The 25,920-nt window shown below is 36.0% G+C and overlaps 3 protein-coding genes, 1 long non-coding RNA gene and 1 pseudogene across 5 annotated transcripts; 2 read left to right on the top strand and 3 right to left on the bottom strand.

The window, feature by feature from the left end:
• The first annotated feature begins 1,216 nt into the window (after nucleotides 1–1,216).
• On the top strand, nucleotides 1,217–3,539 carry LOC147298201 (uncharacterized). Its single transcript, XR_015120075.1, has 3 exons — nucleotides 1,217–1,594; nucleotides 2,264–2,320; nucleotides 3,421–3,539. It is a non-coding gene; the product is annotated as an uncharacterized LOC147298201 (long non-coding RNA).
• A 3,078-nt stretch (nucleotides 3,540–6,617) lies between these two features.
• Nucleotides 6,618–8,030, bottom strand: LOC147298200 (thioredoxin-like protein CXXS1 pseudogene; annotated as a pseudogene).
• A 930-nt stretch (nucleotides 8,031–8,960) lies between these two features.
• Nucleotides 8,961–9,973, top strand: PNSL3 (PsbQ-like 1). Its single transcript, XM_086239840.1, has 3 exons — nucleotides 8,961–9,313; nucleotides 9,426–9,712; nucleotides 9,799–9,973. The coding sequence occupies exons 1-3, from the start codon at nucleotides 9,034–9,036 to the stop codon at nucleotides 9,895–9,897; spliced, it is 666 nt and encodes a 221-aa protein (XP_086095966.1). The 5' UTR covers nucleotides 8,961–9,033; the 3' UTR covers nucleotides 9,898–9,973.
• Nucleotides 9,974–10,114: 141 nt separating this feature from the next.
• ATK3 (kinesin 3) lies at nucleotides 10,115–16,349 on the bottom strand. Of its 2 annotated transcripts, XM_086239830.1 has the most exons (17): nucleotides 16,161–16,349; nucleotides 15,604–15,854; nucleotides 15,341–15,485; nucleotides 15,151–15,260; nucleotides 14,947–15,066; nucleotides 14,653–14,835; nucleotides 13,591–13,800; nucleotides 13,387–13,461; nucleotides 13,097–13,243; nucleotides 12,877–13,015; nucleotides 12,664–12,773; nucleotides 12,044–12,205; nucleotides 11,666–11,883; nucleotides 11,182–11,263; nucleotides 10,965–11,069; nucleotides 10,756–10,860; nucleotides 10,115–10,485 (listed from the first exon to the last, which is right to left on the bottom strand). In XM_086239830.1, exons 2-17 carry the CDS (start codon nucleotides 15,793–15,795, stop codon nucleotides 10,306–10,308), a joined length of 2,283 nt encoding a protein of 760 aa, XP_086095956.1. In that variant the 5' UTR covers nucleotides 15,796–15,854; nucleotides 16,161–16,349; the 3' UTR covers nucleotides 10,115–10,305. The 2 variants fall into 2 exon arrangements, with proteins under 2 accessions (XP_086095956.1, XP_086095948.1); XM_086239822.1 differs by lacking the exon at nucleotides 16,161–16,349 and having other exon boundaries at nucleotides 15,604–16,141.
• Nucleotides 16,350–22,719: 6,370 nt separating this feature from the next.
• Nucleotides 22,720–24,206, bottom strand: LOC147298197 (HSP20-like chaperones superfamily protein). The gene is made up of 2 exons (XM_086229291.1): nucleotides 23,858–24,206; nucleotides 22,720–23,192 (listed from the first exon to the last, which is right to left on the bottom strand). The coding sequence occupies exons 1-2, from the start codon at nucleotides 24,168–24,170 to the stop codon at nucleotides 22,903–22,905; spliced, it is 603 nt and encodes a 200-aa protein (XP_086085417.1). The 5' UTR covers nucleotides 24,171–24,206; the 3' UTR covers nucleotides 22,720–22,902.
• Between the last annotated feature and the right edge of the window lie 1,714 nt (nucleotides 24,207–25,920).

The following is a 25,920-nucleotide window of genomic DNA, read 5'->3' as shown; positions in this document are numbered from 1 at the left end:
CCTGGGCCTATTGGGCTGCCTGGGCCACTTGAAGGAAAACTGTAAAACAAAACAAAAAGAGCCTATAACAAAAGCAGTGGTTATCTGACCACCTAAAATGATTGAGTTGATCACCCTCAACATTATTTTAGAGTTTATTCCAATTTTACCCTTAGACCAATTAAAGAAAAAAAAAAAAACTCTCCCCACCAACACAGGCACACAGCCACCCCCTCCCAACCCTCACTCCTGACCTCACCACCACCCTCAGCTTCTGTCAGCAAGGTTGACGGCGGTCCATGACACCTCCCCTCATTTCTCTCTCTATCTCTTTCCATCTCTCTCTCCTTCCCCTCTTCCTTTCTCTCTCTTCCCTTTCTCTGATTCGTTAGGTGCGGTGGCGGTTGAGTGCGGTGGTGTTGGGGGCTGATTTAGCTGGGGTTTGGAGAGAGGGAAAAGAGAAATAGAGAAGACAGAGGAGAGAGAGAGAGAGAGAGAGAGAGAGAGAGGAGAAGAGGCAGGGGGTTCCGGCGACCTTGTCGGCGAAGTCTGGGGGTAGTGGTGGGCTAGGTTGGGAGCAGTGTTGTTGGGTGCGGTGCTGTTGAGGTTTGGCTGGGGTTTGGAGATAGGAAAGAGAGAGAGAAGAAAGAAAGAGGAGAGAGATGAGAAGAGATAGGGGGTTTGGACTACCGGCGACCTTGCAGGCGGCAGCTAGGGTGGTGGTCGGCTGGGTTGGGAGGGGTGGGTTGGTTGCTTTTTTTTTTTGTCTGGGTGTTTGCATAGGGGAAAAATAAGAAGAATGTAACGACCCGACCCAAATTTCCACTAGAAATTTAAATTTTTATTTAACTATGTTTTTAAGAGATATTTTTTAGACGTGGAATTGTATTTTAAAGATTTTGAGATTTATTTGAAAAATAAAAAGAGTTTTGATTTAAATATTTATTTTTGTTTTAATTTGGGATTGATCCAAAGTTGATTTTTAAAATAAATGGGCTTTCGATTTTGACTTTGGTTCCGTTAGATAGGTTTCGAACCCACGATTTCATAGACACGTAGCACGCGTCGTTTCGAGTTACGGTTTGAGAGATATGGGCGTTTGAAGCGAGGGGCAATTTTGTAAAATTGACAAATTAGGTTTTAAAAAAAAATTCAAAATCTAATTTTTAAGGGGTTTCTCTCTCTTTTTCTAGAACATTCTCGCTCTCTCTCTCCCTTTATTTCTCTTTCCCCGCACCCCCCTTTCTCTCAGTGTCTCCTCACCCCTGCACACCGGCACCACCCAGCCACCCCCACTTCCCATCGCTGGCCACCCTTGCCGACCTCGACCTCCGGCGAACACCCCCAGCCGCCGACCACCACCCCCCCCCCCCGAGCTCACTCTCTCTCTCTGCCTTTTCCCTGTGCGCAGCCACCTAGCACCAGCAGCGCCGTCCACCAACCCGAGCCACTGCACCACCCATCTCGCCGACACCGACCACCTGCCCAGACCATTCCTCCAGCCAGCCCAGCCTAGCCTCTGCACGCAAGTCCGGTTCGGAGAAACACCCAGAAATTGCCGCACCTTCCTCCATCAATTTCGATCAATCCTCTGCACCAATCAACTCGAATTTAGGTGGGTTTCTTCCCTTCTTAGTAGGCTCTCATTCTCTTGTGGCTTGATTGTCTGAAATTGAGAAATTGTTGAAGATTGAATTTGGGAAATTTATGTCATTTCAGGATTTCTTTGGGGTTTTCGGATTGGGGGAGATTATTGTTGTTTATCTGGATATAATTGCAATATTAGGAAGTTCAATTAATGTTTAGGATACAAAAATTGAATGGGTTGGAGAAATTTTGATAATTTTGGCAAATTTTGGTCTTGAACCAGCTTCTTGAGCGGCAATCATCGAAATTTTGAACCCCCACTGCCTTTTTGTGATTTTGGGATTTATTTCTGGTAATATTTTGAGTGGGTGATTGGTTTTGGGTATGTAGAGTGTGGTTGGAGAAGCCGATACTTTTTTGGAGCGGAAATGTGAGACTTGGTCGATAACAAATTTCTCTAAAACGAGCTTTTCGACCGAAATAAGTCTTGTGCAGATTTTCTTTTAAGTTTAGGATTTGTTTGAATGGTTGGGTGACGTTGGTTAGTTCCGAGAAGCTTTGGATGTTTGAGGAGGTGTTTGTGAGTTTAATTGTAGCGTTGTAAATCGTTGTATTGGATGAGAGACGGGTGTATCGTACACACACCTTTAATGTGGTCGAGTTGAGGCTGATTTTATTTTTATTGTTTATTTTATAGGCGAGACGACCGTGGCTCGTGACGATCCGGCGGAGGATCGAAGCTAGGGCTATCACTGTGAGTGGACTTTTATTTTTGAAAATGTTTATGGAAGTTTATAATTTAATTTATACTTGTTTTCTAATTATTGTTTGAGAAATAAAAATCTTTGAGTTGGTTATTTAATCCTTAATAAGTTATGAAAATCGTATCATTTTAATCATTCTGCGATGTTGATTTTAATTTGGGATTTGATCAATGGCGATAAATTTCGAATTTCAAATGTGTTCATAAATAAGTTTTAAAACCATATATTTTCATATTAGTTTTAGCGAGTTGTTGGGCTTAGGAAAGAAATTTGGTTTCTCATTTTATGTACAAGGTTTATTTAATATTTCATTTTTGTCGAAAAGTATTATTTCGGTCCCTGTATATTGAATTTGATTCGAATTTCATATATTGGCTTATGGATTTAAAGTTTCTTTCGGAAAATGATCTATTATTTGGTTTATGAAAAAAATGGTTTTCAAACCACCCTTTGCAGTACCCTCCAGATTATCAGATACATAGATCTTTGGGACCCATCACGGCACACATATAGGCTTTGGGCCGTGTGTCGGGATGCTTCGCCCTTTGGGGGCTGCTCTGCGTGCATGTACGACCAGGATTGCCTGCACGTGCTGATTTTATTCACACGTGTGTATGGCCAGGATATTGCCTGCACGTGTTGAATTCATTCCACGCGTGTGTATGGCCAGGATATTGCCTGCCTGTGCGATGCAGGAATTCCGCACAGGTGTATAGCCAGGTTATTCAGGGTATATAGTATGGTGGAAAATGAATTTGGTTATTTTCAGAGATTATTAAATATGATTTTAAGTGAGGGATTCTTTTGAAATCTATCAAGGTTGTTGTTACGATGTTTTACGGTTCGTCTGTTTTAAGAAATTGTTATCTTGAGAAAATATATATTGTTTTATGGAATTTCTTAAGTTTAAATAAACTTTATGGTTTTAAACTGGGGGATTTCAAAGAGTGACGTGAGGTCTTGGAGCTAAATGTGGTTTTGAAGAATTTTCTGAAACAGAAAGTTTACTTTTATTTTCGTTTCTATTAAACTGTCCACTCACTGAGTTTATCTCACGTTTTACCTTGTTTTGTCTTAAATTGTCCCCCAGGTAGTAGCTTTGGTGGAGGTCGAGCTGATAACGTCGAGGCATTTGCGTTCATCTTCCTACTCGGACCCTGTAGGCGCCATTTAAATTTTTGTAGAAATTCCTTGTAATAGAATAGCAGCTCTGATAACCACTCTACAATATTAAGTTGGTTTCTCTGTGAAATTGTTGGGTCTGAGACCCTTTTTGGTTGTGGTAGAGGTGGTTGCTGTTTAGAAGTGTTTTTTAACAAGTTTTGAAATTTCTGGGTTAGTCCATTTTCAGGGGAGGTTTTGCCGAATTTTCGTAGGATTTTCCTTGAATTTGGATCCCTCCGGGTTTTAGGGTGGAATCCGGGGGCGGTCCTGTCAAAGAATGTGGAAAAAAATATTTTATGGTGGTCAACTCAGTAATTTATGGTGGTCGAAATAACCCCTACCTATAACAAACTACAACAAGTGCCTAGGGCAACTACACCCTAGGCACAGGAGACCTCGGGTATATAAGATAGAGTAGTAGTAGTAGTAGTAGCACTCATAAAACTTTTGGTATGGTAAAGTTTTGGACGTGGCCTATGTGGATGAGATTTTCTATATAATAAGGGTTGGGATTCATTAGATTGGGTAGTTTCAGTGTTGAACTTAAAGAGTTGACCATAATGGACTGTTACGTACCCTTCCATAAAACTAAGACCAGTGGAACATCGAGTGTTACCTGGTTGAGTCTGATCTAATTGGTAGTTGGTTATAGTGATGAGCAATGCGTTTATAATTTCAATGTTTACGAGTTTGATGGATCACAAAAAGCTTCAACAAGAGTTCGGAAGTTTGGGGAAACAAGTATTGCTTCTGTGTGGCTCATCATCTATTGCGAGCTAAGTTGGGGAGGCCAGTGAATTGGCAAACATGATATTCCATTATATTGGGCTCAGATTAGTCTACAAGTCTTATGCTAATTGCGAAATTGAAGGCGAGTGGAGAGAGTCATCAAATTTATCGTTGAAACCAACTACGTACAGAACTTGGATTGATCCAAGTCCATTGGTAATTGTAGTCAATCAGTTATTTATCCCTAGTTATTATTTATAGAGGAGTGCTCTAAAACTAACTATTTAGCAAGTTTATATTAAGCTAACTATGTTTTTGGACCCCCACATAACTAATCTCATAATCTGAATCGTCTATTTTTTAGGTCATATTTCAAAGATCATTGTAAAAAATCAACTAAATCAGAAATCATTTAGTCATTTAATTGTGATCAAATAAATAGACGATCATTATTTTCGATAAAAGCATTTAAGTAGTTTTTATTATAATTAAATGACTAAGTGACTTCTGATTTTGGAGATTTTTTTTTTTCAAATAAAATCTTTAAAATAGGGCTTAAAAAATGGACGGTTTGGATTTTAAAATTAAATTGTGCGATAGGCCCAACATGGTGATTAGTTTTGTATTAACTTATTAACCAGTTAATTAGAACATTCTTAATTATTTATATATCTCTAGTTTAATATACATGCTATCTATTGAGTTTAATTTATAACCTTGTTTATTTTTCATTGCAGCCATGCATGCAGATCAAGATTCTAATGCTCAAGGGCTCATGAGGAGGCCATATGAACTGTGTTTTCAGACTTTTTGTTAGAGTTTTGTGCTTTCAGTAACATAAAATCTTCATTAATTTGTCTAGCAACACCCATCAATTGCTACATAATTTGTGGAAAGACAAATAGAGAATCACACCATGTGTGTGCTTGGATGTCGAAGATATAAAACATACAATTATATCGAATCAATAGTCATGCAGGGCCGGCTCTGAGGGTAGGCGAGCTGGGCGACCGCCTAGGGCCCACCTAAAGGGCCTCCAACTTCTAAGTTGGGCTTCTTAATTAAAAAAAAACTTTTTGACTATTCCTACTTTTAGTCTAAATCTCATTCATTCATTGACTATTCCTCTAATCATCTTCTTTCTCTAACTATTCTTTGTCAACTATTCATTCTTTTTCATCACTCTCAGTCTCATAGTTTAGGGCCTCATTTATCCATTCAACTATTCCTCTTAGTTGCTTTATATTTTTCCTCCTTTAATTAATATCAAGGAGTAATGAAGCTCTCTAATTTAGTAACAAAGGTTTGTTAGTAGAGAATTTGGAATATAGATTGCTAAGAAGCTTGCTACTTGCCGCCTAAAGTTTGCTACTTGCAGCCTAAAACTTGCTACATATATTAGTTATCTTTAAAACTGACTCCAGCTTTTGTATACTTAAATATTCTTAATTAATTCAAATTAGTTCTATTTTTTAAATTTCTCTTACTAAATTGATGGGTATCAAGTTAGAAATTGCTTATTGATTTTTTGGTCAATTAATTTTAGTTATTAAAGGGGGAAAGAGCCTCAAATTCTTTTCTTGTGGAGGGCCACCTAAATCCTCGGACCGGCCCTGTAGTCATGGTCTGATCTTTTAGTTGATATCTTGATCAAAGTCTCTGAACATCTCCCATATTTTGATCTTTTTCGCTTTGGTGCGGTATGCAAGAATTGGCAAGGTGTTCTGCTGGATGGGGCTCTATTGCGTGCAAACAAACCAAACCTAGCTTCACATGGTTTGTGCCATAGAGACGATCCGAACGCAATCGATCAAGTTCAAGTTCTTTGATCTGCAGTCCAAACAAACTTACAATATTAGATATGCAGTATCAGAACAAGTGAAAAATCTCTTTATCAATGCGCAGCTTCTCGCTACAAAATATGATTGGTTGCTTTTTTCAAATGAAAAAGAATCAAAGTGGATGACAACTACAACATTCTTCTTTTATTATCCCATTTGCAATAAGATTATTCTTACGAAATTTCGAGTTTGATTGCAGCCAAGCTGGTCAAGATTCTAATACTCAAGGGCTTGTGAAAGAGGCCATCAACTGCCCAACCGTGCTTTTGAGACTTTTTGTTAGTGATTAATTTGTTAAACTGCTTTCAGCAACATAAATCTTCACTCTTCTAGAACACCCATTTATAGTTTACTCTTACTCGTAACATCAATTGCTACATAATTTGTGGAAAGAAAATAGACTATCTTCAATTAAAGCTAGCAAACAGCTGAAATTCCAATTACTTGAAAGGCATGCTAGCCTTCATATGCAGTAATTTCATTCCATGTTTTATTTACCATGAAGATGTTTATAGTCTTAATTATGTAAAATTGGCATTAATCCGCATGCAATTTAACTAGTTTTGTTGCATGAACCCATGGAGTGAATAAAATGGTTGATCCTATTCCTTATGGCATCTGGATTAGCACCCACAAGCTTCTCATCAACTGAGCCTCCTTCCTTCATCATTAGGAATGTGGGCATGGCTTTTATTTCCATCTTCAAGGCGACCCCCTTGTAATTAGACATTCACATCATGCACATCAAATCAAGTATAATTAATGAATAACTGAAAATAAACATATTACGTTACATTTGTATTCAGATTGATAGAGATATGCCAACAAATTTGAAATACCCAATTGCATATGCAGAGCAGCCAGATTGCCAGAATAGCTTGAAACCATAAGATGGTTTTCTATCACAAATTATAAAGTTATTTTGTACATGTTCTGAAAAATTTTGTATGTGAGAGTTATATATATATATATATATATATAATCCTTATATTCTCATAATATGCCTCAATGCTATGCGCTACATGCATGTTGTGAGAGAGGGGAGTTATATAATCCCCTGTTACTAGAACCTGTGTATACTGCAGTCTGCAGTTGTTGATATTTGTATTGGTGGTTTTTTTTTTTTCCTTTACATTATGTTTCATTAATTATGCTTGCCAGTTTCCAACGAAAATAACTTTTGAGATAGCCTTTTCAAATAAACTATAGCCTTGTGTTCCATGACATAGTAATATATAGAAAACAATAAGTCATGTGACACACTGACACCAGATCAGAGTTTGAACCCTTAATTGTAGGAGTGGAGAATTTTAATTTAATTCCCCACCAAGATTATAATATGCTTCTCTAAAAAAGAAACGATATTAAACTTTGAAAACAGGCATAGACATATGGTATATCCAAATTATTTTCTAATGGTGCCACTACATGAAGAGAGTATGTTACATAGGCAATGGAGTACTCCTCAGACCTATGAGACCTATGACCTCATATTGAACTATATAAATTAATTAGTGTTCCAAAAGAAGCATATACCTTAACCTCATCAACATCCACCAAGAGAAAGAGAATATCTTGGTATGTTAAGGCCAATTCCTCAAAGAATGGATTCATGGCCACAGAGGGCATGCACCAGGCAGCAGTAAAATGCACCACAACCTGCAATTAAGTTAAACAACCAATTACACATAAATTTCACATGCATGCATGCTGTTACTTTAATAAACCAAAGGTTTTGAATTTCAGATTGAGTTCCATATTGATCACTTTAGGTACATAAATAATAGAGTTCCCAAAATTGCAATATATGTTGAGGAAGCAAATTAACAAACACAACAACAAAAAAACTCACTGGGCAGCCTTGATTGGTGGCTTGGGTGATAAAGAAATCCCATAGTTCTTCTGAATACACTTTGACAACCCTGGACTTGTTGAGCTGCTGCTGCTGCTGCTCATGCACATTCATATCTTGCTCCTATATATATTATAGCTCCTCCTCCTTTTATGTTGCAGTGGAAGATGGTGTGCCACTTATATAGAGGTTTGGGCTGACTACTCACTCTACAGGGATTGGTATAGCTTGTTTAATTTATTCTCATATTTCTAGCCTATAATTAATTTTGTTATGCCATTGATTATAGGATAGGATGGGAACTGATAAGCAGAGGATCCACTCTTAATTAGCTGCATAGTACTTAATTTTTGTTGCATAAGATCTTGCTTTATCCAATTCTATATACGGTTCCACGATATATATATTATCATGAGGCTTCAAGCGCACATTTAAAATTTTTATGTTGACCTTTAACTAAATGTGTAGTATTTCCTATATAGCAACATAATATTGTTATGTTATTAGACCATCTGATAAGAAAATATTATATTACATCACACACTATTGATATAAAACTTTAATAGTAGTATTGGGTGTTGGAAACCATCTCCACTTCAATTTCTACCTTTCACGCTCTTCCATTATGTGCTATATATTATATATCATGGCTAACATAAATAGGAACCCAGGAATTGTTTATAGTCCAGATTGGAAGGATGGAATAAGTTCTCTTTCTCAGTGGTATTTCTGTTTTCTGGAACTACCCATTTCAAGTTGAACCAAACCATATCCTTCATTCCTTCCAGACCCCATATGTCCTGTTATTGGCACACAAGTCATAGCAACTTGCCTGTGTAGCCCACCATGTCTGTGTCAAATTATAACGCATTGAAAAAAAATGATTCTGAATTTTTGACAGGCTTTCAATTTTGACAGATCCAATGGGCTTTGAAAATGACAACATGTGGGCCGATGCATATATGCATGGGCCTTGTATAATGACCAAACTAACCCTTGTGAGGATATCCTTCTGGTGGTCAGTGGCAGCCTACACATTTCAAACGGATATAACTGATTCTTGCCAACCCACTCCTGTTTTCTCAGGACTTCCACTTCCTCAGCCAATTCTTCTTCCATGGCTCATTTGGCAAACTTAAATGGAGTCTCTGAAACACTGCCAGTCATACCAAGGCTTCCAAGCATTCAAAGAACCCGAAAGAGACCGAGCATTATTGGATTTATAAACAAGAAAAAAGATGATCTTCAAGAACAACCACTACAAACTACAAGAAGACTAGCATTAGGCCTTGCCTCTATTGCACTTGTTGGGAACTCCTGCAATGAAGTCTCTCTTGCTGAGGGCAACAATGGGTTCTGGCTCGATGGCCCTCTGCCTGTGCCTTCTGCTGAAAACAGTAAGTTTTTCTACTGAGCAATTTGGTGTACAACATTTGCAGCTTCAGGCCTTAAATTGTTTCCAAGACTCAACCAAACTATTATTTGCTCGCACTCATGTTTTTGCTGCAGAAATTGCAAATGAGAAGACGGGGACTCGTTCTTTTCTGAAAAGGGGACTCTACATGGCAAACATTGGAACCAAAGGGAGGAAGTTTAGGCTGAAGAAATATGCTTTTGATCTCTTGGCAATGGCGGATTTGATTGCTCAAGATACACTGAACTATGTCCAGAAGTATCTGGGACTAAAATCCACATTCATGTACTTTGATTTCGACCAAGTTATCTCTGCAGCACCAGTCGATGAGAAGCAACCTCTCACTGACCTTGCCAACAGATTGTTTGACACTGTCGAAAAGGTAACATCAAAATGAACACAATCTCTCTTTCATGTTCTTTGCAGCTGTCTAAGTACTGTTGCATTCTTTTTCCAATTTGTCAACAGCTTGATGATGCAGTGAAGCAACGCAACCTGTCTCAGACTGAAACATATTATCAAGACACAACAGTTGTTCTCCAAGAGGTCATGGATCGAATGGCATGAATCTCTAAATCTGTTCATCTGATAAAAGCAAATTTTAGTCGAACTGCACATTTATTTACATCAGTTTCAAAGTTCACTCTGTCAGATTTAATTTGCAAAGTCAAAAGCAGATTTAGCTTTCTAGTTGCTTTTACTTAAACTACATAAAAGAAGCAATCAAAAGCATTACTTTGGAAGATTGCAGAGGAAAGAGTTATTGAGAAATCAAGCTCGGAAAAATCAATAGTTAGAATAGAAACCCTCTCACTGTAACTGATACAGATACACTATTCCTTCACTATACAAATAAGCCTATGTTAGAACCACTCTCAAATTTCTCTTTATGATACTAGTGACGCAGGTACAAGCCCATTGATTCCTTTAAAGTGGAAAAAGGAAAAAAATATATATATATTCTTCGACCAAAGATCAACCATAGCTCAAGCGTGAATCTGAAGGCCGCATGTTGGTTTGACGCCGTGGAACCCCAATATCACAAGCATTTACCCGGGCAGCAAACCGAAGTGAGCAGAGTGATTCACCCGCTGAGGAGGGATCAGGAGAAATGTTTACGACCATCAACGTCTTGGAGTCTCCTCCTAGACATGGCTGGTCAAAATAAAATTTGAAGGATTTAGTATTTCATAAATAATCTCAAAACAAAAAAACAAAAACAACCACCAGATAATGTAGTTAAAAGGCAACCACAATAAGCTAAAAGCTTTAAATGTTTTTCACCATTTAAGTGTGATTAACTATAGAAACTTCTTATGAGTGGACATTCCAAGCCTTTTTAGAAGAAGATATGGGATGGATGAAATGTTCCAAAACTATACTTAGAAGCATTTTTATATATCACTCAAACAAGTAAACAACAACCTGAAGAAGATATGTAAGCTTTGAGTTCCTAAATGGTACGTGGTCCTCCTTCTTTGCCAAGGCAAATATAACGTCACTTAAAGATGACAGACTTTTATTGATGGCCTGAGTCACAATTTAAAAACAAAAGCATATGATTACCAAGAGAGAGAGAGAGAGATGAGAAACATATAAACAAACGAGATAAGATGAAGGTTTTCATAAATTACTTGAGTTTCTTTCAGTCGGTCCCCAGTTGACCCACTCTTAGAAAGGCGTTCACTCCCAGCAAGATCAATAAGATTCAGGACACCTTGTACTTGTTGTTCAGTGCTCTAAGATGAAAAGGTAAATTAAGAAAATAAGCACAATAATGCAAAAATAAAAAATAAAAACATTTCTGTATGAATACAGTAGAGTATTTATAGAGAGAAGGGGTGTTTCTACCTCATTTACACCAGATATGCGTAGGGTGAAAACAAAATGGCTTCTTGATGATTGCTCATTCATTTGAGTCTTGCCTACAGATCTGAAAGGAATCAAGTACAAGATAGACAATAAGGAAAACATGAGTCAAAATAAACCTTGACAGAAAATTAAAAACATCATTTGTAATCTATGTAGATCAATTAAGCACCTTTCTTTCAATACCAATCTTCTTCCTTTAAATAAATCAACAATTTCACTTTCATTGTGTTAGAATTATAATCCTTAATCATTAGCACCATTAGGGAAAGTTCAAAAGGATATACCATCATTCACACACACAAAAAAAAAAAAAAAAAGGGGTAGTAATATAAGACATAACAAGCATGGGAGGAATAGTAATCTGTTAAAGTCTTATGGACGACCCAATTCTAACAAAAAACTAGAAAAAAAGAGAACAAAGCGTGATTAGGGGGAATAACAATTAGGATTTAGATTTGGCAACCTGCTATGTGCAGCCCGGTCTAAGAGAAATGAGACCTCCTTAGCACTACGCACATCCACAATGGTAAGATCAGAGACATGAGTGTTTCCATTTGCATCATGTTTGATTGTATAAAGCTTTCCAGCAGTACCATTTTCTGTTCGTAACATGTCTGAAGATGATCGATTTGTTGATAACAAATCACGAATAGTTTCATTGTATATTTCCAACATTGATACCTACATATATTTGTGAAAAAAAAAAAAGAAATTTAGATATAAGAGAATACATATAGGAGAAAACATCATTCATACTTTCATTCATATAGGAGAATACACACGATGCCCATGTGTGTGTGTGTGTGTGAGAGAGAGAGAGAGAGAGAGAGATTCCACTCACTTGCATTTCGTATTTCCAACCTTGTGGTCGAAGAGATTGTCTGGTTTTAAAAATTTGTTCTAACGAACGGGGTATCAACCCTTTTTGCTCTGGATCTCCAGGGTTACCCATCATGGTGTAGGTTTTGCCTGATCCTGTTTGACCATATGCAAAAATGCAAACCTGAAACAAGAAGCCACCATCACCTGGTTACATGTGTATAATGACAGTGATATCCAGGGGTATAAGACTAACATAGTAAAGTGAATACAAAAAAATATGTAACTTACCAAATTCCTAACCAAATACAACAGACATATATACATGCATACTTATACGCATGCATATATCAAGTTATCAACTCAATAACAAAGAAAAGTGCTAATCATTATAACAAAGTACAAGAAAGATATGAATTCTGAGCACCTTCACATATTTATCTGATTAAAATTCTGCAGATGACATACAAAGCATATAGTAGAAAACGCAAATAGAGGTTAAAGGGTATTATGAACTAGGCTTTCCACCAAAACTAACAAGACAACTTTGAAAGGAAAAATAAATTTAATTAGACATATTAAAGGCACTGCTTGGCATGAATGCAAATAGTAACTTTAACAAGAGAATGAGCTTTTAATCACCTTATAACCATCAAGAGCACTTTGTACAAGCTGTGAAATGTCTTCAAAAACATCTTCTTGAGGTACATCAGGCGCAAAAACTTTGTCAAATGTGAAAGAATGTTTTTGCCCTGATGACAAATACAAACATTATGTGAGTTTGAATAACACAAAGAATAGGACAGCATGCAAGAGAAAGACTTATTTTCTACTATTGTCTTCCAAGTAATGTACCACTTTGCACTACATCAATGCCACGTCCAAGAGCATCCATTGATGTTGGATAAGAGATAACCTTCCCTTCTGTGCTAGAACCATCATCAGCCAACAAAGGTCGTACTCTACAGAATACGCGGATGTTCCCTTTTAGTTCCTATAGCATGAGAGAATTTAGTAAGGGGTAAACTGTTAAAAAAAAAAATGTAGCTGATAAAATCAATGGAAAAGGAGTTACCAAGATGGTATTGTGCAACTTTTTACGCAGCATCTCTCCTTCAATAAGTTTAAACTCTGCATCTGCCAGGCGAGTTTGTAACTCACTTATAAGTTTCTTTTGCCCTTCATACTCTGTTCTTGTTTCCAGTTTGGATAAGTCGGACATCTAAAAACAGAACTTAATTTTACTTAACAAATTTACCAACATGATCAGAAAGTGGTTCAACCATTGCAATCCAAAACCACAAATGTACATAACCCAAATGTTGCACATAGTTCATGCAACACAAAACAGCCAGATATTATCACCTGCAGTTTCTTCTCTGCAGTCGACAGTTGGTCCTTCAATGTACTTATCTGGTTACTTTGCGACAGACATCTTGCCTGAAAATTACCCAGCATCATAATATATTAATAAATGAGAACAAAAGCTCTCATCGAAAAAACAAAAGATATCAAAAGTTATTAGAAACAAAAACTACAGAAGAAAAAGAAAAGAATTTTATAAGCAACCTCCAGTTCCTCATTTTTTGATGTAAGGTTATCCAACTCAGAACAAGCGTTTTCGGTGGACTCTTTATACTTTGTATATTCAGCTGTCAGAGTCTGCACTTTGAGTTGATGTCTATCACGATCATCTCTCACTTGCTGCAACTCCATCCTAAGGCCTGCAACTTCATTGACCAAAGCATCCCTCTGCTTCATAGCATCATCTTGAGATTGCTGCATGTCATCCATTGGATACAAGTTTGTAACAGTTCATTTTCTAAAGGAAATACTAAAAGAGAACACAGGGAGAAACTCAACTTTAAATTACATATTATTTGACCCATTTCTTATACGCATCTGAAAAACCCTCATGACTATAAACAATAAGAACTATTCTTTTATATATATATAACAAGACCATTTTCTAAAAATCTTTTTATGTAAAAATTTCTAAACAATATAGCCAGTAATTATGATATCAAGATCCTAAGGACCACAAAATAACTTTCCTTTATTGATCCCTGAAAGGTTCATTATGGCATATCTGCAACATAAAGGGAGATATCCCTCTCCCATTCATAACACAATCCCTCATGAAGGCAGGATGCAATCTAAAGGGGACATGATATCAGATCTTTTTTTTTTTTTTTTGGATAAGAAGATATCAAGTCTTCAGTTTCAAGTGCAACCAATTAGCACCTTTGACAACAATACAAGCTTCTCTCAACCATTTAGAAAGATTGATTTAAATCAAATTCATCTTGAATAAAATGTTGTCCTTATACAAATATAAGAAATCTACAAGTCTAGTAATAGTTTTCAAGCTTCCTGCTGTCAGCCTACCAAATATATCACTCAGTGATATTTCAAAAATCTGCCAACAGAATATGGTAGTAACTTTTCCAAGAATATTTGATCATATTGTGAATCATACAACTTACTCTTAACAACGCCCTAGGAATATAGAAGTATAATGAGAACTATTAAAACATACCCTTTTAAGAGAACACAGAAGTCAGCATTTATAAACACATCATAAGGAAACTATCTTATGCCATTAGAAATAGCGCACACTAAGAAACTCACTCTGGATACTGAAAGTTGACCCCTTAACATGCTTAGGTTCTCTACCATACTAGCCTTTTCCTTCTCTATACGCTTAAGGTCTTCCTCAACTGTAGAGAGGTCCATGTGCAGTTTACTATTGTATTGTTGCAAGCTTGCAATATAATCTTGCAATCGTTTGTACATATCATTAAGTGAAGTTATCTGCATAGTTCCCCCAAAAAAGAAATCAAATTAAAACATTTCTAAGGATATTCTATACTTATCAATAATGGAGGAAAAAAAGGCAGAAAAAGAATGCATATTCAACTTTACCTTCTGATTAGCACTTGAGAGCTCTCTTTGAACTCTCCCAAGCTCATCCGAGAGGGAATTTTGCGATCGCTCAATTTCAAGTCTAGCCTCTCTTTCTCTAGTGAGAGATTCCATTGCAGCCTGATTGTCATATTAAAGAATTTAAATAGTCTACAACAATCAACTAAACTCAGCCACAATGGATATCCAACCCACCCCACTTACCATCTTATCCAATTCCTCTTTGGCAAACTTCTCTTGTAAAGAAGCATAGTTTTTTCTGAGCTCCGCAATAATTGAATTCAATTCTTCTTCCTTGTTTTTCAGTAAGACCTCTATAATCAAACATATATAATTACTTCTTTAAACAACTTCATTGAGAATTCAAACACACAAAAGATATTATTACTCATACCCAATTCACTGCGTTGCAGCTCGGACACTTCCAAACTATTCTGTAACTTCTCGTACTCAAATAAGTAACTTCCCTCGAGCTCTTGGAACCATCTTATGCAAAGTTTCAGCCTTTTAATATAATCCGTCAAAATGTCACATTTTTCCTAGAAAATCAATTACAATTAACTTTGATGAAATAGAAAATTACGCAAAACCCATTTCAGCTAAACTAATCTAAACAAAACGTAAATACCAATTATTCAAAAATAAAAACTCACTGACCTTGAGATTGAATCTGTCCTTCCTTTTGGGTTTCTCATTCAACAATGCTTCAACATCCTCTCTGGTAAACTCCATGCCACCGTTCTCCGAACCCGCATTACTCCCCGGAGCACTATTTGGACCCAAGTCATGTCCCCCATTTACCACTGAAAACGCTTGCCGGAATCTCCCATTACTCGCCGTACCCATCATTTTTCCACACAAAAAGTTGCCACTTTTTCACACCCACTTCATCACCAGCACTAGTTTTCCTAAAAACACACCAAAAAGGAACAATCTCTCAAGAACACCTTCTATAACCCAATAACCCAACTCAAGAAACCCGTCTTGAAAATGTTATATTTTGGTGCCCGAGCTCTATTTCTCCAAAAACCCACAAAAGAAATCACCAAGAAAACAAATCAAGCACACATTCTAGTACCCAAATGCGAAAAGAAAAAACAACCCATGAAAAACAAGTTGATGGGGGACTAAAACCAAAGGCTGGGAAATGCTGTATTAGATGGGGTTGTAGTTTTCGCTGCAGCAGTAGTTTTTCATAAGAAATGAAGACTAACCCTGTCTCTTGGAAACCATTTGAAGAAGTAGAAGAAGAATCGGAGGAAGAGAGAGAAGAGAGTTCAGAAAGTGTTGTGTGGGACCATGAATTGCATTCAAAGCTTAGCAGTGTAATCCCAGCCGTTGCTTCAATGCTTCAACGAGCAGGAAGATGGATGATCCACAAACAAGGAACTCAGAGACAACAATATTTGATATTCTTCTTTAAGAAAGAGGATTCAAATTTTAAATTATTAAATCGAAAAAATAGTTGGTTTTAAAATTTTTACTTTTATTTTTGGTTTTTTTAAATTATTTTATTTGGTTATTTCAAGGGCTACTGGGTTCATCGGTTGTTGGGTTGGGTAAGGTTAAGATTTCACTGCCGTTCGCATTTGAATGTTTTTGAAATGGGATCAGGCGGTAGTATCGCAAACAAGGGTTGCCTTGAACAACACAATGTCTAAACTACCCTTATCAGCTAAAAAATGACTGAATTATTAGTCGAACAGTGGTGGGCGTGGGTCGGTTTTACCGGCCATTACCAGCCAACCGACCCATTATCGGCCAGCCAATAATTTTACTAGCAACTGACCCACTAAGTTGGGCTGATAATACCAATCGACTCATCAAAGTTGATTTGGATGTTGGTTTTAAAATTGATCAAATGTTGGTCTAATAATTTCAACCGACCCACCTATATCGACCTTATCGGCAACCTACTCACAATGATTGGGTCAGATGTTGGTTGTGAAAAATGGTCAAGTCAGTTAGTTGGATCGGGTCGGTTGTTTGGCCGATATGGGTCCGACCCGACCCACGCCCACTCCTAGTCGAATTAGTACAGGAGATGGTCAAGTTCGTGGAGTCTATTATGCATATGAGAGCTCAAGGTGAAGAAGGTAGAGTAGAGCTGATTAGGTTATATATTAATATGAAGGGTAATTCAATCCAAAAGATCAAAATTATCAAAATTATTAAACTCTTTAAAAAAGTACGAGTAAAATTTATAAGCGCCTTATTAAAATAAATCATTATAAACTTACAAGTGTCTTATTGTTTCATCTATGACATTATGGAATAAGGAAGAAATTTTTTGAAAACAATTTTTTATAAAATACGAAACGCCATGAGATACTTTTCACTCTTCTACTTATTCACACTCACACATGAGAAATGCTAAAGACCTAGTTTGCTTACAAACTAGGACACTAAACTTACCCTAACTTTCAACCCATGCACATCATCACATTGTGGACTCGAGAAATTAATCATTGAGGCAAGAAAAAAAGGCAAGTAGTCATGTGTAGTATGAGTAGGGTTGAGTATAAGAGAAGTGTTTAGATATGTAAAACATAGTTGTGACTTCTTGGCCACAAAAAAAAAAAAAAAAACATAGTTGTGACTTTTCAATTTAACCACTAAATGAGTTGCAACGAATTTATGTGTTTAATAAGTTTGATTTATGATAAGTTAAGAGTGCATTCATTCATTTCAATGTAACAAACGAAGATTTATCCTAAAATTTAGTGGCTTTTGTTTATTTTGTTTTTCTACTTTTTGAACTCTATTTTTATTCAGAAAAAAAAAAAGTATTTAATTAGAAAATGCTGTGTCAGCTTCTGCATTAATTGGTTTAATGGTTGCTTTTGTTTTGAGAATGCTATCTCACCATCTTTGGAGTTTCGGAAGGCATGGACCCAAATTCTCTACATGCATCACATCTGGACCAAACAATAAACATAAGGGATCGGAGTTGGTTTTGGGGGCTCAATAATCATTGGCAATAAATACATCACATGTATTCTTCCATGTCTTATTGGTTATACTCTATTTCAAGCAAAAGTTGGAACTTAATTAGTTATCCCAGAATTTAAAATTAAACTATCTTTCTATGAGCATTGGTGTGATTGAGTGATTCACAACCCTAAATCACTGGAAATACATAAGATTCGTATACCAGAAGTTGGAATTTGAGCTATGCATACATAATAATTAGATGATGCATATTTTGCCTCATCAAAAAGATAGAAAATTGGTTAATAATTAAAGGTAGGTGATGAAATTCTAGCAATGATCACACATTCTTAATTAGAAACATTTGGTGCAAACTAATTTCTTATAGCAATGCTAGCTCACTCTCTTTTGCTGCAGCTGAAGCAACCAAACTTTCCCACATGGTCCTCAGAATTAAAAAACCATTTTCTCTTGCTTCAAATGGAGGTCAAGTATATATGTTTACATTTTCTCCCTTATATATTTTCCTGGTAAACTTTTTCTATTTTCTACCATCTTTGGTGAGGTAACAAACAAAAGGATGGAATGAAGTTCCTATCATGCATGGTGTGTGCAAAGTGTAGTTGTTGGTATTTTCCTTTCACTTCTTGGTGCTCAGCTGCATCCTTTGTTGTCACTTTAATTCTGATCTAACTCTAATCCTTTTTAGGAAGCTTCTTCTTTAGCCATGTTCTGCTAATGAATGAATTGTACTCAGGGACGGATGCAGGATCCCCAACCTGGGGGGTCAAACCCAGGTAGAGCCTGGCGCCGCGAAGCGGCGGCAAAATTTTTAGGGACCGGGCACTGCAGCAGGGGCGACGGCGTCACGGCTGGCTGGGTTGGGCACTTCGGCTCTGACCTCTGTGTGTGGCTGTGTGGCGACTGGGTTTGCTGTTAATGAATAGGATTGATTATTTGATATTGACGAAGAGCGGAAGTGGCTGGGAGCAAAAGCCATTCTGTTTTGTTTTAATTCCTAGCTCAAAACGACGTCGTTTTGAGTAGGAAGTTAAAAAAAAATTACACAGCCCACTAGCCCAGCCCACTAGCCCAGTAGCCCAGCCCCTTATTCAGTCTTTTTTTTTTTTTTTTGGCCACGCAGCCCACGCCCCCACGCAGCTCCTCTTCTCCTCTCTCTCTGTTTTTCAATTTTCAATTTCTCAGTGGAGCAGCGGAGCTTTCATGGCGTTTCATCACCTGGAAGGCTGGAGGCTGGAGCAGCGGAGCCCTGGAGGTCGCCTTCTTCACGTGATCACGTCGGGCCGTCGTCGGGGTCGGGGGGTCGCCTTCTTCACGTCGGGGGGTCGCCTTCTTCACGTCGGGGGGTCGCCTTCTTCACGTCGGGGGGTCGCTGGTGTCGCCGTCCAGAGGTCCAAGCCTTCGTGCTCCGCCGTTCGGGGGGTCGCCCGACCCCCCAAGCTTGGCCGTGCGTCCGTCCCTGATTGTACTAGACCCCCCTATTTCTAAAGATATATGCCAAACGTGTAATGCTAATGTTTATGCATTGAATTAAATATTATTTCAAGGTGACATATGTGCTATCATTATCACTTTTCCTGCTACTTAAATGTAGATAAGGACCTTTCATTCTTTACCAAATGAATGGAATAAAGAGTACCACTTCAATTCTTTCTGTCTATTTTGATGTTCATAGCTTGCCTTTTTACAGATTTGATATATAGTTTATTCACATGGCCGGCCCTATCTTAATGCAGGTTAGTACATATACTAAAATATATTGTTTAAAATAAAAATTAAAAAAGAAAAAAGATAATTAGTTTGGTCGTTTAGTAGGATTTTCCAAAAATAAAAGTATTCATTTACATTAAGAGTATGTAGATTAATTTCAATGGATTCAATTCAACACGATATTTGATTTGTACGGACATATTAGAGGGAGCAATCGGAGCATCGGTTGAGCTTAAATTGACAAATTATCAATCTAATCAAAGTCGGTTAATTTTGGAAATTAAAGTTCAACTCCCGTGAATTTAGTGCTAATTAAATTCTCAACCCAAATTGAAACTTGAGTTTATAACTCATGGCTGATCCTGAGAATGAGTTAAGGCAGTTAACCCACTCAACACTCTTTCTACAGATTAAATTGCTTCAATAGCTTATTGTTTATTTAATTTTCTTAAGAGTGAAAGCAAGCTACTTGATAAAATGTCTTAAAAAAATAAAATAAAGATAAAGACAACCAAAACAAGCACATTGTTTTGGAATTGAATTGTATTGGTTTGAGTTCATGTTGGCCTCCCAATCCAACCGATTTGCACCTATTGTACGCTCCTCTTTTTTTAATATGACAAACAAATTAATGCCTATGTGGTCAATATTCACATGTAATTAAATCTAGTAATATGTTATCACAATATTTGCTTTTAGCCAAATTAATAGGTGCTTATACAAGCAATGTTGTGCTTGAATATATATGATTCAACACAAATTATATTTAAACCACAAGTGCCCTTATTCTTTTTGTTTTACTAGGCATTGTGGCACAAGAGATATATAGTGTTAGGTATAATAAAATATAACTCCTAATATGGTTTGGTATAATTCAGGTTGAAAAATTGACTACGGAGCAACAAGCTACTAAAAACAATGTCGGTCGCCAAACATTATAACAAATTAAGATATAAAATGCCATTATAATTGATGTAGAAATTTCCATGTGCATTTGCCTCTATTAGCTAAACAAAAGATATCTAACTAAATTATGTATTAAGGGATAATGTTAACAATATATATCTAATTAAATTATTTATTAAGGAATAGAGTTGTATTATCTGTGATATAGGACCGTACATGTAAACAATAGTCAATATAATCAATGATACAAATTCATATATAGTCTAACAATACAAATGTATTATTATGTCCACAAACTGTTTGACAAGTATATTTCTAATAGAAAATTAGGATTAAATACCAAATTCTAATAATTTTTTGGTATAACATGAAAACCATATAATATTTCAATTAAACTACTAAATTTAAATCTAGTTTTTTAAATTGGGTCACAAACATATTGGCCCTTTGATTTGAGCCTTTTCCATTTGACATTTTTGTCTTTTGCCCCACATATAATGGATGTTAGTTAAAATTTATAAGGTTTTGACAAAATTGCCCTTGAGGCTTTTATATTATTTTGAAAATTTGCTAATGTAGTCTCAATTTTACATTTAGTTGTGACTGTACGACACTCACAACTTCAAATTTAGTTGTGACTGAACGACAGTCACATCTAAGTTGTGAGACAGTCACAATTAAGTTGTGACTTAATTGAATTTTTTTAGAGAAATTATACTATAATATAGTATAAATAGAGGTCAAAACAATATTTTTACTCAAAATAATATATAGTATAGTGGTGTGAGTTGTCTCTTTCAATTTACCAAGACAATCACAGTTAAGTTGTGACTGAATTGATTTCTTTTTTAAATACAATATAGTATAAATTAATGTAATATTTGTGATGTAATATTATTTTTATTTTTTTATTATAGTGGCATGTGATGTAATATTTGTAAATTATAATATCTTTTACTTTATTATTTTGTTTGACTTTTCAACTAGTAGCTAATCTAAAATGCTATTTAATTTTGGTACCTAAACTAAAAAATTATTGAAATTTAGTAGTTAAAATCAATGGACCTTATTTCTAATACGTACATAATTTTCTTTTTCTTTTTTTTTCGAAAAAATATGATTATATGTATAAATTCCTCAAGCATTTTATATTAAAAGAATTCACATAATGATGGTAATGAACCAGGTGTGCAGTGTGCTTGTTGTGATCAATGATCAGCTGACCTTCACATAGCTGATTGAGGAATAAGTTTGAAACTATTTTTATTTATAAGTCCTAATCATGTCTCTTATTGTTGGCAAGTGTTTATTCTTTTAATCTTTTATGATTACCAAGTCGAACTCTAAAATCCAAGCAAATAATTATATAACTCCAACATTCCAAATTCCAATGACTGTTTGACCTAGCTATACAACCTGTTTACTAGACATGGTCTCCAAGCTTGTGAGTTGTGTGGTGTCACATATTTTTGGATTACTTGAAGTGCATGGCCAGCAGAAGTTGATAAATAAAGTACTTGCATAATACAAATATTAAAATTATTTGCGCACCACATTTTTTTAATACTAGAAATAAATTTTTTTAGTCTACTTTAATAGAGATATGACTTAACTTTTATAAGTGGGTTCTATCTATACTAGATATGTGACACACATAATATCTAAACACAAAATATTATATAGTGAATTTTAATAGGATATATATGTACTAGTCAATTAAATATAGATATATAAGCTTAACTTCTAAAAATGATATTGCACTGGTTGTAGACCCAACCTAATTTATTTGTATAGTTGAAATTAGTTGAACCACAGCCCTATATAGTATTCAAAATTAGTTGAACCAAAAAATGCTTCGACCGATCAATTATATAATATTACAGAGTGTACATGCTGGATTGGAAATCTTGACCCAAAAAAAAAAAAGTAGAATTGGAAGTCCAATCCAAGTACATGCTGGATTGTACGGATTTAGTAATTAGCTTGAGCTTGTTTAGTAGTTAAATTAATTTAGAGCCCAAAACAAGCAAAAGCCCAAAAGGGCAAGAATGCGTTCATCTTATCGTCGTCCGTATAAAAACTACAGACGACTTTGATGTCGTCCACAGTCTCGTGCTCATCGAAGCGACAACAAACCTATAGTCGTTTGGAATAAAACTGGAAAAAGAATAAATAATAAAGCATCTGACTATCTGAGCTACATCCTCTCTACTTGTTCATCCATTTTTTCTATTCAATTTCAATATATACAAAAGCATTCACTACTGTTTGATATCAGAGAGTTCAGGTTTATATGAAGTACAGACATCACTACATTAATCTAAGTTACTGGTATGTCAAAATAAACAAGTCATTAATTGTAATATTATGTTCTTAATTAAGTTAAACTTACATTATTGCACCCTCTTTTGTAGTCATCTCACAATCCAAGGGGTTGTTGTTGGTCTTGATCTTGTGAATTTTGATCTCCAAAATTGTGTCATTAGTCAGACATGCCTCTATTTTTCTCCAATCTGCATCTTGTGGGAGCTCAAGCCTCCGGACATACCCTTGTTCCCACCAATGCCCACTTCTCCAATCTTTTGTCTTGGACTCTCTAGTTTGCTGCTTCCATTGCCCACTAATCTCCACAACCTTCCCATTTTCAACATACACTTGAACACTATTTTTCCCATCTCCTGTTTCACCAAATCCAGTGTTAATCAAATTTATGTTTCACTACTGAATATAATTTGGAGAATTTTGAACAATAGACAAAGTTTAGCCCCTTTAATAGAAATAACAGTTTTTTTCTTTCTAAAATTTGCAACTTTAGTCAAAACTTGTTACTTAAACCACCCCCTTTGGGTAACACTCAAACCCTTCGAGTAGTTCTTAAACCCTCCAAGTATGAAATTTGGGCTAATAGTAAATTTGCACTTTTGTAAGAAAAAAAAAAAAAGGTATTTTCTTATAGGAAAGCTAAAGTTTGGCTATTTTTCAAATCAACCCATTTAACCTTTGGGGGAGTCTTGGGTCTCTTGGCCTTGTCCCCCAACTCTTCATATAGAAAGTCCATTTAATAGTTGATTCGTACATGTCTAATAAGTTGGAATGGAACTCAATATAATGATTGTATAAAATCATATATAAAAAGTTCCCCTCCCCTTGTCTTACATGTGAATTAAGGAATAATGCCTACAAATACTCCTTAGGTCTGTATCTTGCAGCCTGCCAACATGATACATACTTACATACAATACAATATGCAGCCTCTTTGGTTCATGAACTTTAAAATCATAACAATCAGGTAAGAAGTAAAATTCTGAGCCAATTAGAAATTAGAAGTACTTGGAAATCTTACCTGGTAGTTCTGCTTTTAGTACATAATCTTGATCTGTTTGAAACCAATCAATAGTACTGTTTTGGCCAGAGCTTCTGAGACCAGACAGCAAGATATCTGACTCAAACTCCCACAGAGGGAAGGCATCAGAAGGGTCAAAGAATTTTCCAAACAGCAGTGGACTGAAAAATGAGCCACCTCCAAAAACCTTGTGCACTATTGGACTGCCTTGAGACATGAACTTTTTAAACACATCTTCTCTCAATAAAACACACCATTTCTGTGGAGTTTGATCATCTGTTAGAACTTCAAGCTGTTTGCGAGTAGTAGCCATTGATTGAAGGTGGGAGAAAGAAACTGAACTTTTTTTAGTGTATGGTGGAGAGAGTTTTTGGGGCTTGTTGGTTCTTATAGTGTGAGAGAAGCCCTTTTGAGAAAAGAAGAGAACAAATTCCCTGATGAGAATATTTGGGAGCGCTGTAAAGCTAATTGGAATATTTCTTTTCTAAAAACCTTGCCCATTGGTAAGAAGAAATTACATGTGGCAGGCCATGGCAAAGCTAATGGAAAATGTGTCAAAATGGAAGAGGTAATTAACAAGGTCCACTCAACATAGAGAACTTATTGAAAACTCACCACCAGGCTTGCTGTTTACAAAAAATTCATCATCACATGGCATCCTTGAAAAAACTCAATAAATCTGAGCCATCAATAGCATTCTTTAGCTATAATGACACAAGCAGAACTGCGCTAAAGCTATAATCTGAGCCATCAATACCATCAACTGTTATCATCTGTGGCTAAAGAGGCTTTTTTGGTTGCATGTAGAGGCCTCTAATATCCTACTCGAAAGTCTAGGATATGTATATAAAGGCATAAAGCAACAAGTTAAGTTATCTATCTGTTGAAGTCATAATAAGCATCACTAAACTTCATGCATTGCATCTGATTTTCGATTTCCAATCGCAGACAACTTTGTAGCTCAGAATAGTGCAAGTGCATATACAACCATGATGCTGTTTCCCTAACAATGACTTTTTTTATGTGCTGTTAAACTAAAGTTTATTTAAAGTTTCAGTAAATAAGTACTTTTGCTTTTCAGATATACTTTACATTTTACCAATTTGATATTCATGAAAGGTTGTGTGAAAGGAATCTTTGTTACATACTTGCATGTGTTGGGTGTCTCTTGTCATGTTGCACCTCCTCATATCCCCAAGTTATGCACAATTTTTATATATTTCTTTTTTGTGGCACTAAGTTTTTGACTAATTATGAAGCTTTATTGTGCAGTCTAATGTCTATAGCAATGGTATTGGCATCTGCAGAGCTACTTTTTCCCATTGCAGGATTAGTATCTGCATGATTGATGCTTGAATTTCTAATCCTGCATGAAAATTCTGAAGCCACTTTGGATAGTGGGACACAGCCAGAATGGGTGTCTTTCATGAAAAATTTTATGGTACGGACACGTATGTTATATTAACATATATTTTAATTTATAGATGGGGAGCAGTTCCTCTTTCTCATGATAGGATATAGATTTGTGAATTGTTAGATTTTCTTATATGTAATACAGTGTTTGTAGAACTGTCTTTCACAATGAAAGTAGATGGAGTTGTCTCAAAAGGTCGGGCTGATCACGGGCCTTCAGGTGGTGGATAAGACAATTATTCTCTCATTTTTTAAGATACAATTCAGCAACTTAAACAGAGCAATTTATGTTTTAATTTTATCTTCCTAACAATAATGAAATGGGCCACATCCTATCTAGGGCCTAATAGTTTATAGCAGCTTTGAGACTAGGCCATCAAGATACTGAGTCTGATTAAGTGTTAGGCCTTGTTTGATAGTGTTTTTAGAAAGTTTAAAAGAGCTTTTAAATAGTTAAAAACGCTTTTATTGCGTTTAACAAAAAAAATTAAAAGCACTTGGAAGCGCTTCTTAGTGAATTACATATTATCTTAGGAAGCGCTTTCAAGTACCTTTACAATAAGCATTTGCATTTTTTCAAAAAAATTGCTATGTTTCTAACAAAAACGCTTTTAGTAAAATCGCTACTAAGTAAAAGCGCTTCTTATGCC

Source organism: Dryas octopetala, chromosome 1 (assembly GCF_963921425.1).
Source record: "Dryas octopetala chromosome 1, drDryOcto1.1, whole genome shotgun sequence".
In the NCBI taxonomy this organism is placed as follows: Eukaryota; Viridiplantae; Streptophyta; class Magnoliopsida; order Rosales; family Rosaceae; genus Dryas; species Dryas octopetala.
Note: the sequence above shows the minus strand (reverse complement) of the source record. Positions and strands in the feature narration are given on the sequence as shown.